The sequence below is a fragment of the Pundamilia nyererei genome, unplaced genomic scaffold, assembly GCF_000239375.1.
Source record: "Pundamilia nyererei isolate P.nyererei 1_Seehausen unplaced genomic scaffold, PunNye1.0 scaffold00173, whole genome shotgun sequence".
Classification (NCBI taxonomy): Eukaryota; Metazoa; Chordata; class Actinopteri; order Cichliformes; family Cichlidae; genus Pundamilia; species Pundamilia nyererei.
Window position 1 is genome coordinate 939424 of NW_005187574.1, and position 12003 is coordinate 951426.

A 12003-nucleotide genomic window follows, 5' to 3' on the forward strand; every position below is an offset into this window, starting at 1 on the left:
TTCTTTGCCTTTAGACAACAATTCTGATGCAAAAGAGCCAAACGGGACAGGCAAAAAAAAGAAAAAAAAGAAATGATGACTGATGATGATGCAGCAGCCGTTCTTCTCTGCGTGAGTAGCTTAATATTGTTCGTGTGTAATTTACGTTGAGTAGGCTAACCACGTTATTAAATTAATGCGCGTAAGGTGAACTAGCAAACACCGTCATAGTTACATGAGGCTGTCTTCTTGTTTGATGGCAGATACTCCCTTCACCCTGGCCAAAAAAGGCTAAAATGACCAAAGAAAAAGTGGAAAACTAAACATGAGAGGTTTTTGGACAAAGTTTGTCTTTTTTCCATTGACTAAGCACTGCTTCCAGCCAAGAGTGATGCCATAAATCCCCTATAGCGACAGAAAAGGCTAACATTATTATCTTTTTCCAAAAAAACAGCTGAACATGAGAGGTTTTTGGACCAATTTTGTGTTCTCCATTCTTTAAGCACCGGTTCGAGCACAGTTTAAGCACCGGCACCATTTCAAAAGTACCGGTTTGGTACTGGTATCGGATAAAACCTAAATGACACCCATCCCTACTCGCGACACAAAAGCCGATCAGCCGATCATTGATCAGTTTCATGATTGAAGTAGCAGCAGGAGAGGGAGGGAGAGAGAGGCAGTCGCTCCATATATCGGTTGTTAAGCTTAACGCGGGAATGCTTTACAAACATTCAGAACTTACACACTTGGTTTACTTCTCTCTGGGATAACTTTCTCGGAGATGAAATGCCGGGTTGGTAGCGAGGCTACAAATACACACAGCCACTCTATCACGTGACGGGTACTGCTGCGACGTGCTACGGTTATGAGCCGAGTTACACCATGTTGCAAAATTTTGTGAGGTGCTTTTTTGATATTTAATGGATCGGATTACATTTTTTAAATTTTTCTCCGATATCCGATCCAGTAATTTATGTCAGTATCGGACCGATACGTAATATCGGATCGGTTGCCAGTCTTGGTAGCTGGGGATCAGTCCACCAGGGCCTCCGCTCCTGGCCACCGCCCTCACACAATGCACTTGACCCTTACAGCACCTCCTGCTGGTGGTGGGCCTACAGTAGGGATGGGCCCTTCGGGCACCCTCCCCGAGCCTGGCTCCAGGGCAGGACCCCAGTAATCCTGTCCTGGGCAGGGTCGACAGTTCCCTCGATGGTTTTCTCATAGGGGTCTTCTGAATCGGTCTTTGCCTGGTCCCTCACCCAGGACCAATTTGCCATGGGAGACCCTACCACGGGCAGAAGCCCCTGGAGAACATAGCTCCTGGGATCCCTGGGACACACAAACCCCTCCACCACGATAAGGTAGTGATTCACAGAGGGGAATCACTACTGCTACCTCATCCCAGTTCGAAAAAATCAAAATTTTCTGGCTATTTTTTCGATTGGTTGGGTCTTACAGGGTTCACATCCATCATCATGTTCTATAAAGCATATGTTTGTAGGGCCTGTCCTGTGAGGACCACATATTCCTGTATGACATGGTTAACAGTTAATATTGACAGGGGGAGTTAAAATCTTAATAAACAATGAAGTGGAGTGTTAGCTAGACTGCATAAACAAATGCACTAAAGAAGTTCACATTCCATCTTCTCTAAATCACACATGGTGTTCAGGGTGGTCCAAATACTTCTGACTGCAATTTGAAGTTTGAGGCAATCACAATCAAATACTTTTGTCAATGTACTGCATGTGAAGAAAGTGTGTCATGAGAATCTTAGAACAATAGTCAGTTGTTACTAGAGTTAATAAATACATTCATAGGAACATTTGGTGATGTCAGTGCAGTTTACCTGGTATCTCTCTGGCCGTTCACAGTTTGTTCAATTACTCACTCAAAGATCACTAACTACTCCAGTTAATTCTGGTGTACCCCAAGGCTCAGTCCTGGGTTGATTATCGATTTCCTACCCCTAGGTAATATTTTTAAGAAGTATAACATCCAATTTCACTGCTATGCAGATGACACCCAGCTCTTCTTATCTTTCAAACCCACAGCTAATCTCCCACTCACATCCATTTCTGACTGTTTAAGTGAAATCAAGGTCTGGTTTACTCACAGCTTTCTTAAACTTAATGGCAATAAAACAGAATTTATTTTAATAGGCACCAAATCAACACTAACTAAAGTTCCAACCACCAGTCTTTCAGTGATAATATCACACCCTCCCCTCAAGTTAAGAGTCTTGGTGTCATCCTCGACAGCACTCTTTCCTTCACAGCACATATAACTAATATCACTCCTTCCTCCTATTTTCATCTTCGTAATATTAACTGACATTGTCCTTCACTCACTCCAAACAGTACCACCATTCTTGTTAATGCTCTTGTCACATCTCATTTACATTCCTGTGATTCTCTTCTCTATGGTCTACCTCATAAATCTCTCCATAAGCTTCAGTTAGTTCAAAACACAACTGCTCGTATTGTATCCAGAATTAGATCCACTGAACATATAACAGCTGTTCTTAAACAGCTCCATTGGCTTCCAGTTCACGTCCATGTCAATTTCATCCTGCTTCTTACTTTCAACCTCTTACCTTCTTACCTCCATATTTATCTGATCTTCTCTATACTCACCCCCTCGTACACTCAGCTCTTCTTCAGCCTTCTGTCTGTTCCACCTGCTCACCTGACTTCTATGGAACTCAGAGCCTTTAGTTGTTCTGCTCCCAGACTTTGAAATGCACTTCCACCAGATCTCCGGACCACGAACTCTGTCTCCTCTTTTAAATCACATCTTAAAACCATCTATTCAGAATTGTATACTCTTCATCATGACTCTGTCTTAGTCTATTTTTACCTTGTTCAGCTTTTATGCTTTCATGCCTGTTTTTTGTATTTTTCATTTACCTTGTGTTTTTTTTTATTATTTATTTTTTGTACTATTGTAAGGTGACCTTGAGCATCGTTAAAGGTGCCTAGAAATAAAATTAATTATTAATATTATTATAATGAAGTTTAAGCATAAGTTCAGTAAGGAAGATCTGTATTCACTCATCTGTCTGGTTTCTCAGATGTTTGGCTTCTAGTCTACTCTTTACATCACTTCCACTTTCCCATGCATTTAAACTATATGCATTCTATTTTCAGTTGAATTCAATTCTATTTATATAGAGCAAATTCACAACAACAGTTGCCTCAAAGCATAATAGCTAACAAAGGGAGGATTCAGGGTCACCTGATCCTGGACTGAAGCGAATGTGATTGCGAAACTCGGACAAGTCATGTCGAACTTTTACCAGCATGTTTCATGTCCGACGAAGGGGGATCGAATTTTGGACCACTACAAACAGGGCTACAAAGCTGTCTCACACCCGGCTTTTGGGAAGTCTGACCACAACGCCATCTTCCTCATCCCTCAGTATAAACAAAACGTACAGAGGGAAGAAGTAACCACGAGGGAGGTGAAACGTTGGTCTGCCCAATCAGAAGCTACGCTACAGGAAGCACTCAGTGACGTAGACTGGGAGATGTTCAGAAGATGCGCAGTCGCCATCAACAAGTTTACGGAAGTAGCAGTATGCTTCGTCAATATGCTAGCGGAGGAGATTATCCCAACTGCGAGAGTCACCACATTCCCGAACCAGAAACCGTGGATGGACAGATCGAGCCATGCTGCAGTGAATGCCAGGACCGCCACCTACAACACGGGTCATGCCACTGGCGATATGAGCGCCTACAAAGCGGCCTCATACGGCATGCGGCACACGGTGAGAGATGCCAAACACTGGTACTGGGAGCGTGTGGAGTCTCGCTTCCACCAGGGTGACACACGGAGTATGTGTCACGGACTACGCACCATTACAGACTACAAAGCCAGGGATCAACTCTGCATTCACCAACGAGCTGAACCAGTTCTACGCCCGTTTCGAGGTTAGCCAGGCAGCTAATGCTAACTACCGCCTGACAACCGAGGACAGTGACGTCATCAGTGAGAAACCAGTCATCAGCACTTCTTCCGAGTGGCATTGAGGAGAGTGAACACAAGAAACGCGGCAGGGCCAGACAGCATCACCGGCCGTTTGCTGCGCTGCTGTGCTGACCAGTTGGCAGGTGTGTTCACTTCCATCTTCAACGAGTCCCTGGCGAAGTCTGTGGTCCCAACATGCTTCAAAAGATCCACCATCATCCCTGTGCCCAAGAACAGCAAACCCTCATCCCTGAATGATTACCGGTCAGTTGCACTGACCTCAGTAGTAATGAAGGTGTTCGAGAAGCTGCTGAAGAACATCATCTCCTCCTCCATCCCAGACACCATAGATTTACTCCAGTTAACCTACTGACCCAAGAGGTCTACAGAGGATGCCATCGCCCACGTCCTGTGCACCACCCTCAGCCACGTGGACAAGAAACAGGGTAACTATGTGCGAATGCTGTTTGTTGATTACAGTTCAGCGTTTAACACAATAGTGCCCTGCAGACTGTTCACAAAGCTGAGGGATCTGGGACTTAACAGCCGTCTGTGTGCATGGGTGTTGGACTTCCTCACTGGCAGAACTCAGGTGGTGAGGGTGGGTAGATGCGTCTCTAACAGCATCACCATCAACACAGGAGCACCTCAGTGGTGTGTCCTCTCGCCACTGCTCTACTCCCTCTACAGTTCAGACTGTGTGGCCACCCACTCATGGCTCCAACACCATTGTGAAGTTTGCTGATGACACAGTGGTGTTGGGCGGCATCTCCACATCTCCTCAGACCCGACATGGTCTGCCCACATTCAGGTCCAGACCAAAAAGGCTAGGCAGCGCCTGTATCACCTATGACAACTGAGGAAGTTCAGGGTCTCGCTAGCGATCCTCAGGACTTTCTATACAGATGCTGTGGAGAGCATCCTCACACAGAACATCACATCCTGGTTTGGGAACAGCTGTGTTAAGGATCAAAAAGCTCTCCAGAGAGTGATCCGTACAGCAGAACGCTGCTGCAGGATTGCTCTCCCCCGCCACTTCAGGACACCTACACCAGGAGATGCCGGACTAGAGCAGTGCAGATACTGAAGGACCCGTCCCATCCTGGCAACAAACTGTTCCAACTTCTGCAATCTGGTAGAAGGTTCCGCATCTTCCGGGCAAGGACAGAGAGACTCAAGAGGAGCTTCTATCCCCAAGCCATCCGTGCCCTAAACCATAACATGCCTCAAGCTTAACGGCTCAACGGTGTCATTCTACAACGACTTCTCCACGGTGGTGCTGAAGAAGCGAAAGGCCTAAGACGCAGTAAAGCTGCTTTTATGGGAGTGGGGGATACAGAATGCCATGTTCTTTCCGGCGTTTCTTTCACCTGTCACTCCAGGTGACACACAACGGCTCAAGGAGGAGATTCTCCACCCCTGGGCAGGTGCAGGATTTCCTAGCTTCCCTACCTGATTGAATCCCCTGTCGCTTGCTTCTTGCTCCACCCGCTATTACTGCATCATTGACTGAATCTGGGTACTGGTTCATTCTGACTGTTCCCTGCATGCCGAATCAGCCATGTGGCTTGGGCGCTTGGTTTATGAACAGGTGCTCTTCACTTGGAATGTCTAGCTCCAGCATGATGAGCCTAAGTTTTTTTTGTTTTTTTTTTCATATTCGTGGTGTTGTTATGACTAGTTTGCTCTTTGTTGTGGGCTACAGGGTTAGTTGTTTGCTTGGTCCCCGTTTAACTGGGAAAAGACCCTCAACCGTATTATTCTTTCTTTCTTGTTGTTCTATTTTGTGTTTGCAGCTCAGGTTTTACATGCTCTTATTTCTCATGCTCGGCTATTGTAGGCACCATTACCTTTCTCTCTCTCTCTCTTTTTGTTGCATCCTCTCTTCCTGTTTGATTTTGCCATTTATATCTGGGGAGCTGAAGTTACTTGAACATTCATTTTATATCTGTGTGTGGGGTACATGACTAGTACTTCAGTTTCTGGTACTATTAAGTTATGTTCATGGAACGTTCAAGGTCTGCAGAAACCCACCAAAAGACTAGCTGTGCTTTCCTTTTTGGAAAAGGGTGGAGGTTTCTTTGGTGTTTCTCCATGAGACTCATTTACAGGATAAGGACAACATCAAACTTAAGAGGGGCTGGGTTGGACAGGTGTTTGCAACTTCCTATTCTTCTTTTATTAGGGGCGTAGCGATCCTCGTTAGCAAAAAGCTTGCATTCCAGTGTCTGAACTGTGTCAAAAATGACCATGGTTGCTATATAATAGTTAAGGGTACACTTCTGGGAAAAGAAGTGACATTTATGAATCTGTACTGTCCACCTGGCTACTCCCCTAGCTTTCTTGCCTCTTCTTTTGCCACGTTTGCCGGTATTGCATCTGCAGACATGGGCGGGGACTTTAACTGTCACATTGATCCTGTGCTGGATAAGCGGCCATCTAGTAGTTCCCCTCCCTCGAGCCAGGCCAGAATGCTCCCTTTGTTATGCTCTGACTATAGTTTCTGTGATGTTTGGAGGCAGCGACACCCTACCGATTCAGGATTTACATTTTTCTCCCTGCCCTAATAAAAATGTTACACCAGAACTGACTATTGGTTCATCCCCGCTTCCAAAATTCCCCAGTCTCTCTCATGTAAGATTGGTAACATTATCTTATCGGACCACGCTCCCCTGTATTTATCTTATTCCCTGCCAGGACCATATTATGCCATATTAGCTGCATTTAACCCTAAGTTACTCTTTAGTTAGGTAGGAGTCAGACCATGTTTCTTTTTAGCTGAAAAACATTACATCCAGGTAACCTGCTGTGTTGAAAACGTGTTTCCCGACTATGTTTGCTACCCTACAATCCGTCCTGCTCTGTAGTAAAATCAGCGATATTTGACCGTCCTGTTGCTCCCATTGAAATGTATACAGCCTGTTTAAAATCTAAAACAACATTGTCTGTAGCCTGCTGTTGTTACCACTGTCCTGTTTGAAATCTAATGAGAGAAACTGGTTATTTTGTCATATGTGCCGATATTGAACCCAAGGTACTAACTAGCTAACTGACTGGATGCCCATTAACCTTATAACTCCTGTTGTGTGTGTGTGTGTGTGTGTGTGTGTGTGTGTGTGTGTGTGTGTTGGATATGAGGAGGTTTTTAAAAAAAAAAAGAGCCGAATCAGATAAAAGTGTAAGATCAAATGAGCAATCAATAAGGGATAATGTTGGATCAGTGTTTCAATATTTATATATCTTTTGTTAGATGTACATGTGGTTTGGTTATTTGCCTTTTGGTTGAAATTACACTGAGAGAGGACTTTTTTATTAGTGATCTTAATAGTTTTTAAAAAAAAAAAATCTAATTGAATACAATCTATTTGTGTATGACTGTCAGTCCAAAGAGGGAGAGAGGAAAGAGGGGAACATGAGTAGAAAGTACAAGGTCAGGAAGAACCAAGTAAGAAAACAGGCAGGGAGTACTAACAGGCAAAACAGAAACTGTTAAACTGGCAAAGAAAAAACCCCAACTAATTTTACTCGTACAATCTGGAAGTTGTGTTCTCCCTATATTAAAGCTGCTATACAGAATCTGCAAAACAAACTGGGTTGTCAGCCCTGGCACTGCATTACCATATTGAGCTTCAGTCAGAGGAAGTCACGGTTGCCAAAAACGTTTTGAAGCTCAAGAGTGAGGCTGGTGCCATCCCAGATATGTTAACATTGTACAATCTTCTGGATAATCAGATCTTTCCCAAACTGAAAACTGTTATTCAGGTTGCCCTAATAAACCCAGTTAGCAGCTGTAGCTGTGAGAGGTCTTTTAGTGTCGAGTCAGCTCCATACCTGGCTGAGAAGGACCATGGGTCAAAGCAGACTCCAGCACCTGGCTGTGATGTCAGTTGAGAAAGAGATGCTTGAGAGACTTGACCACCAAAATGTGATAGACAGATTTGCCAACCTCAAGGTGCGGCGACATAGGATAAAAGAAAAGAAAAGAATCTGCAGAGCCGTAGTAGCATCTGCAGTAAAGATCTTTTCATACATTGTATACATTGTACCATAGGCCAAGGTGTCTCCATTTTTCTAATTTTTTAATAGTAATTTGTACATTTCAAGGACTCTTCTATTTTTGGAGTGTATTTTTTATGTATCTGTATTGTATTATACGTACACATTAAAAGTGAATCCCTGTCCAAAAAATGCAAAAAGTAAAAAAATTTACTTTTTATTCACTGTGAGCATCATTCATTATTCTCCCGCAGTAATTAAGGTTAGGATATGTATTTTTTTATTCCAATCCATTCTTCTTTTGCAGCATTTAAATAACCTTTATCAGATTTGATGGTTTTGTTATAGACTTTTCAAAACAGTGTTTTGCTTTTCTTTCACAAATGTGGGGATTAAATTGTGTTAAAATGTACAACGAGGACCCAGGCACAGAGAGACTTGATTATATAAATACATCATAAGATTTAAGAATCTTATAATTTAATAAAGAAATTTGCAGACTTGCACAGAGATGGTAAAATTATGAGGACTGATAATGGAGATGAAGACAACAGACGATGAGGACAGGGAGGAACAAGGGTTTAAATGCACCAAGGAGACAGTCAGAGAGAACTCAGGACAACTGGAGACATTTAAGGATGCAGGGACTGACAGAGACGGGGAAGAAGTCTCATCGTGACGAGTAAAGTTTATCTTGCCTGGATGGGCAGCTCTCTGGGTGCTCAGCACCCCCAAAGCTCTGATTCTAGAATCGCCCCTGCTTGCCAACCTTGTAAAAAGAAGGGCCGATTCTCTTGCCATTACAAGAGAAGAAGACCTGTTTGCCTTGAACGCCATGCCATCAGGTAAAGCTCCAGGATGGATTTAGCTGTGAGTTTTACAGTTTCAGACAGTCCTTCTGGATCCACTTTTTCAATGGCATCCTGTCCCAGTCCCTCAGGGAGGCCAATATTTCTGTTATTCTTAAAAAAGGTAAACCCCCTGATAAATGTACTTCATATACGCCCATTGCCTTGCTGAATTCAGACTTGAAGTTACTCTCTAAGATATTAGCCCTACAACTCGAGAAGGTACTCCCCTATATAATTAATGAGAACCAAACAGTTTTTGGTTCTCCTCTGATAACATGAGGAGACTTCTTAATGTTATTCATCTTTCACAAAATTCTGATGAGCCATTCCTTGTACTCTCTCTTGTTGCAGAAAAAGCATTTGATCACGTTGAATAGTTGTATCTATTTTTTGCCTGAGAGGAATTTGGATTGGGTGAAATTGTTGTAAATTGGGTGAAAGTTCTACAGGATGATCCGTTGGTGCGCTGCGGCCGCCCATCTACAGCCGGACTGTTGGATTTTGCCCTGACTAAGGAACCTATGGTGGGTTCGGCCTGAGCTAGTGGGCCCTCAGCCAGTTCTCCACCTCACCGGTTCAGCCCTTCTGGCCGTTTGCTTAAGCCCCGAGTCCTGGACTAGTTCTGCTGGGTGTTCGGGGGGGGCACGTGTGGTGGCAGACCAGAGGGCTCCACTCACATCACATGATGATGTGGAGACATTCCTCGGGACTTCTGAAGACAGGATGAATGTCATCTCTCTTTTTTAAAGAGAGGACACATGCAAAGAAAACACATTTGAAATTTTCTAGTTTGAACATTGGTCCAGCGGTTTTCAAATGTGTTCCTCAGCCCATGTAGAAGAATTTTCAGCAACGAATCTGATGTCACATGAGGGCCTGAAGTTCACATGTGCCTCTGTACTTTAGACTTTCCAGAATGAGCCTCTGTTGTCTTTGGTACCTTTGCATTTAGGCTTCAAACAACTAATTATTTTGTTTTTATTTTTTAGTGTCCCAACAGACCTGTTTTATAGAATATGCAAGCTTAGTGCCAACCTGCTTATTTACAATAAAAGTCTATGTTTCAACATGTGGTCATTTGTTACTTTAGTTATAGACAGCATGCTGCACATGGTCGAGGTGGGATTCCAGTTTTATTAAAAGCACGAGGGCTCTGACGTCCATTGACAGTAATCACTCCGTTGGAACACTCACACGCAGTTCTACAGAGATCACTAGAAAAAACGTTTCTAATGTTCAACTTGAAACTCCAGAGTTTTAGTTCTGTTCCCTACAGTCTAAATTTTAAGGAGACCTTTACGGAGGTCACACAATGTTTGAAGCCATCCAGTCTCAAATGGGGTTCTGCTAAAGTCATCAGAATAATAGGTTCTATCAGATCTGATAGCACATTGGGATATATTGGCAAAAACTCCAGACCTATCAGATCTGATAGGTCTGGAGTTTTTGCCAATATATCCCAATGTGCTACTTATCCATAACCCATAAGTTCTAATGAGGGTCCAACAAGGTTGTGGTAAAGTCACAGTTCTAATGAAGGCTATAAAGTTTGAAGGAATTCTGTCGATATGCTAGTTAAGACGTTCTAAGAACAGTCTGATTTAAAATTGGGCTCCATGTTCTACTGTTGAATACACTACTACTTAATGGGTAAGTAGTAGTGCATCCAAAAAACGTTCTTTAGACATTTTGCTTGTCTAATGAGGGCATTAGAACACGTTTGTGTTCCATGTCAGCGATGTCGATTTCACTAGTTTCTACATTTCTCCCCTAGTTTCACCCCATGATTAACAGAGACGAGGCACAGAGGCATCAGTTCTGCCACAGGCTTTTATTGCAAAGTGGCTTCCTTTGATCTCAGAAACAACGTTCCACTTTAAGGCTCCAAATGTCGTGTTGTTGTGGGGTAGTCTCTCACTGCTGGGGTCAAATCTGCATCCTTTAGTGTTTCTTTACAAAATAAAAGTGCACTCTAACTCTGGTGTGACAGTTACATTCAAACTGAAAGTAAGGCGATGACCAAAACTAGAAAGTAGTGAGTCCAACAGGAATGAAAGCTGAGGTAAACAAATTATCTTGGAGACATAAATACAGAGAATTTAATGCAGATCTTTGCTGTCTTAACCTGTAGTGTTTCAACAGAAAGTGCTGGGTAATCTTTTCTGAATGCATAGTCTAACAGTGTCTGTCTGGCTGAAACATACTGGAGAGAGAGAAAAAACACTTTATAATAATAAATAAAGTCAAAAAAGCATGGTGAGTGTGACCTGTGTGCTGTTGGAGGCGCAACCCTCGCTTTCAACACACGTGGCTGCGTCTTTCACTTTTTGGCAAAAGTGGCTGTGTGAGAGAGACAGCCTTTCCTGTGGTTTGGTAGTGTCATCTCTTGTTTGTTTCTGAAAGGTGAACAGAAGTCATGTGGCAACAAACTGGGAGGTGTTTGCATATCATTATGTTAATGAGATCTTCTTAATGTCGGGGGAGGGAAAGTAAAAAGAACAAAAACCAAAAGAAAACAAAGAGGCCTAAAGATGCTAACTCCTTCAGGACATTGATACAGACAGAGCAAGCTGCTGGGTGAAGCAGTGGTGTTCAGGTGGGGTCAGGTGCTTCAGTCTGGATGGCACGGCGGTTGGCTTGACTCTGCTCAGTTTGTCGCCGAGACATCACAGCTGCTTGCCCTCCAGAGACACCACCGTGTTCCCGCCCAGCTTCTCAGCCAGTGTGCGAAAGTCCTGGATGTCATCCAGCCCGTTTGCCTGCCACTCGTGTTTGATACCTGTGGAGACACACCCACTCAGCACAATGTACAAACACTTCACAATGTTCATGAAGAAATTCCATTTAATATAATATTAAATGACTTTTTCTTTGAAGATGACTCATCCAGGAGAAACAGTATCAGGCCACTTCCTTATCCCTTCCATGTAATTTTCTATTTCATGAAATGCATCTTAACACGAACCAGCTCACACACTGATGTCGTCAAACGACGTTAAAATTGTTGGAATTGTTTCCTTTGTGACACGGAGAAGAAAGCAATAGGAGATGTGTGTACACAACAACAGAGATGGGCAGTAACGCGTAATCTGATTACTTTTTTCAGGTAACGAGTAAAGTAAGGGATTACTATTGCAAAATCGGTAATTAGATTACCGTTACTTTCCCGTAGGAACGCTGCGTTACTGCATTACTAAAACCGTGA

General features: G+C 43.3%; 1 protein-coding gene across 1 annotated transcript in view; it reads right to left on the reverse strand.

Moving 5' to 3' along the window:
• Positions 1 to 10610: 10610 nt before the first annotated feature.
• Positions 10611 to 12003, reverse strand: part of cfl2 (cofilin 2 (muscle)) — a 9564-nt gene continuing 8171 nt past the window's right edge. The window contains exon 4 of the mRNA XM_005746138.2: positions 10611 to 11577. Within this exon, the coding sequence (XP_005746195.1) occupies positions 11465 to 11577 (113 nt within the window). The 3' untranslated portion in view covers positions 10611 to 11464. The remainder of the gene's footprint in view (positions 11578 to 12003) is intronic.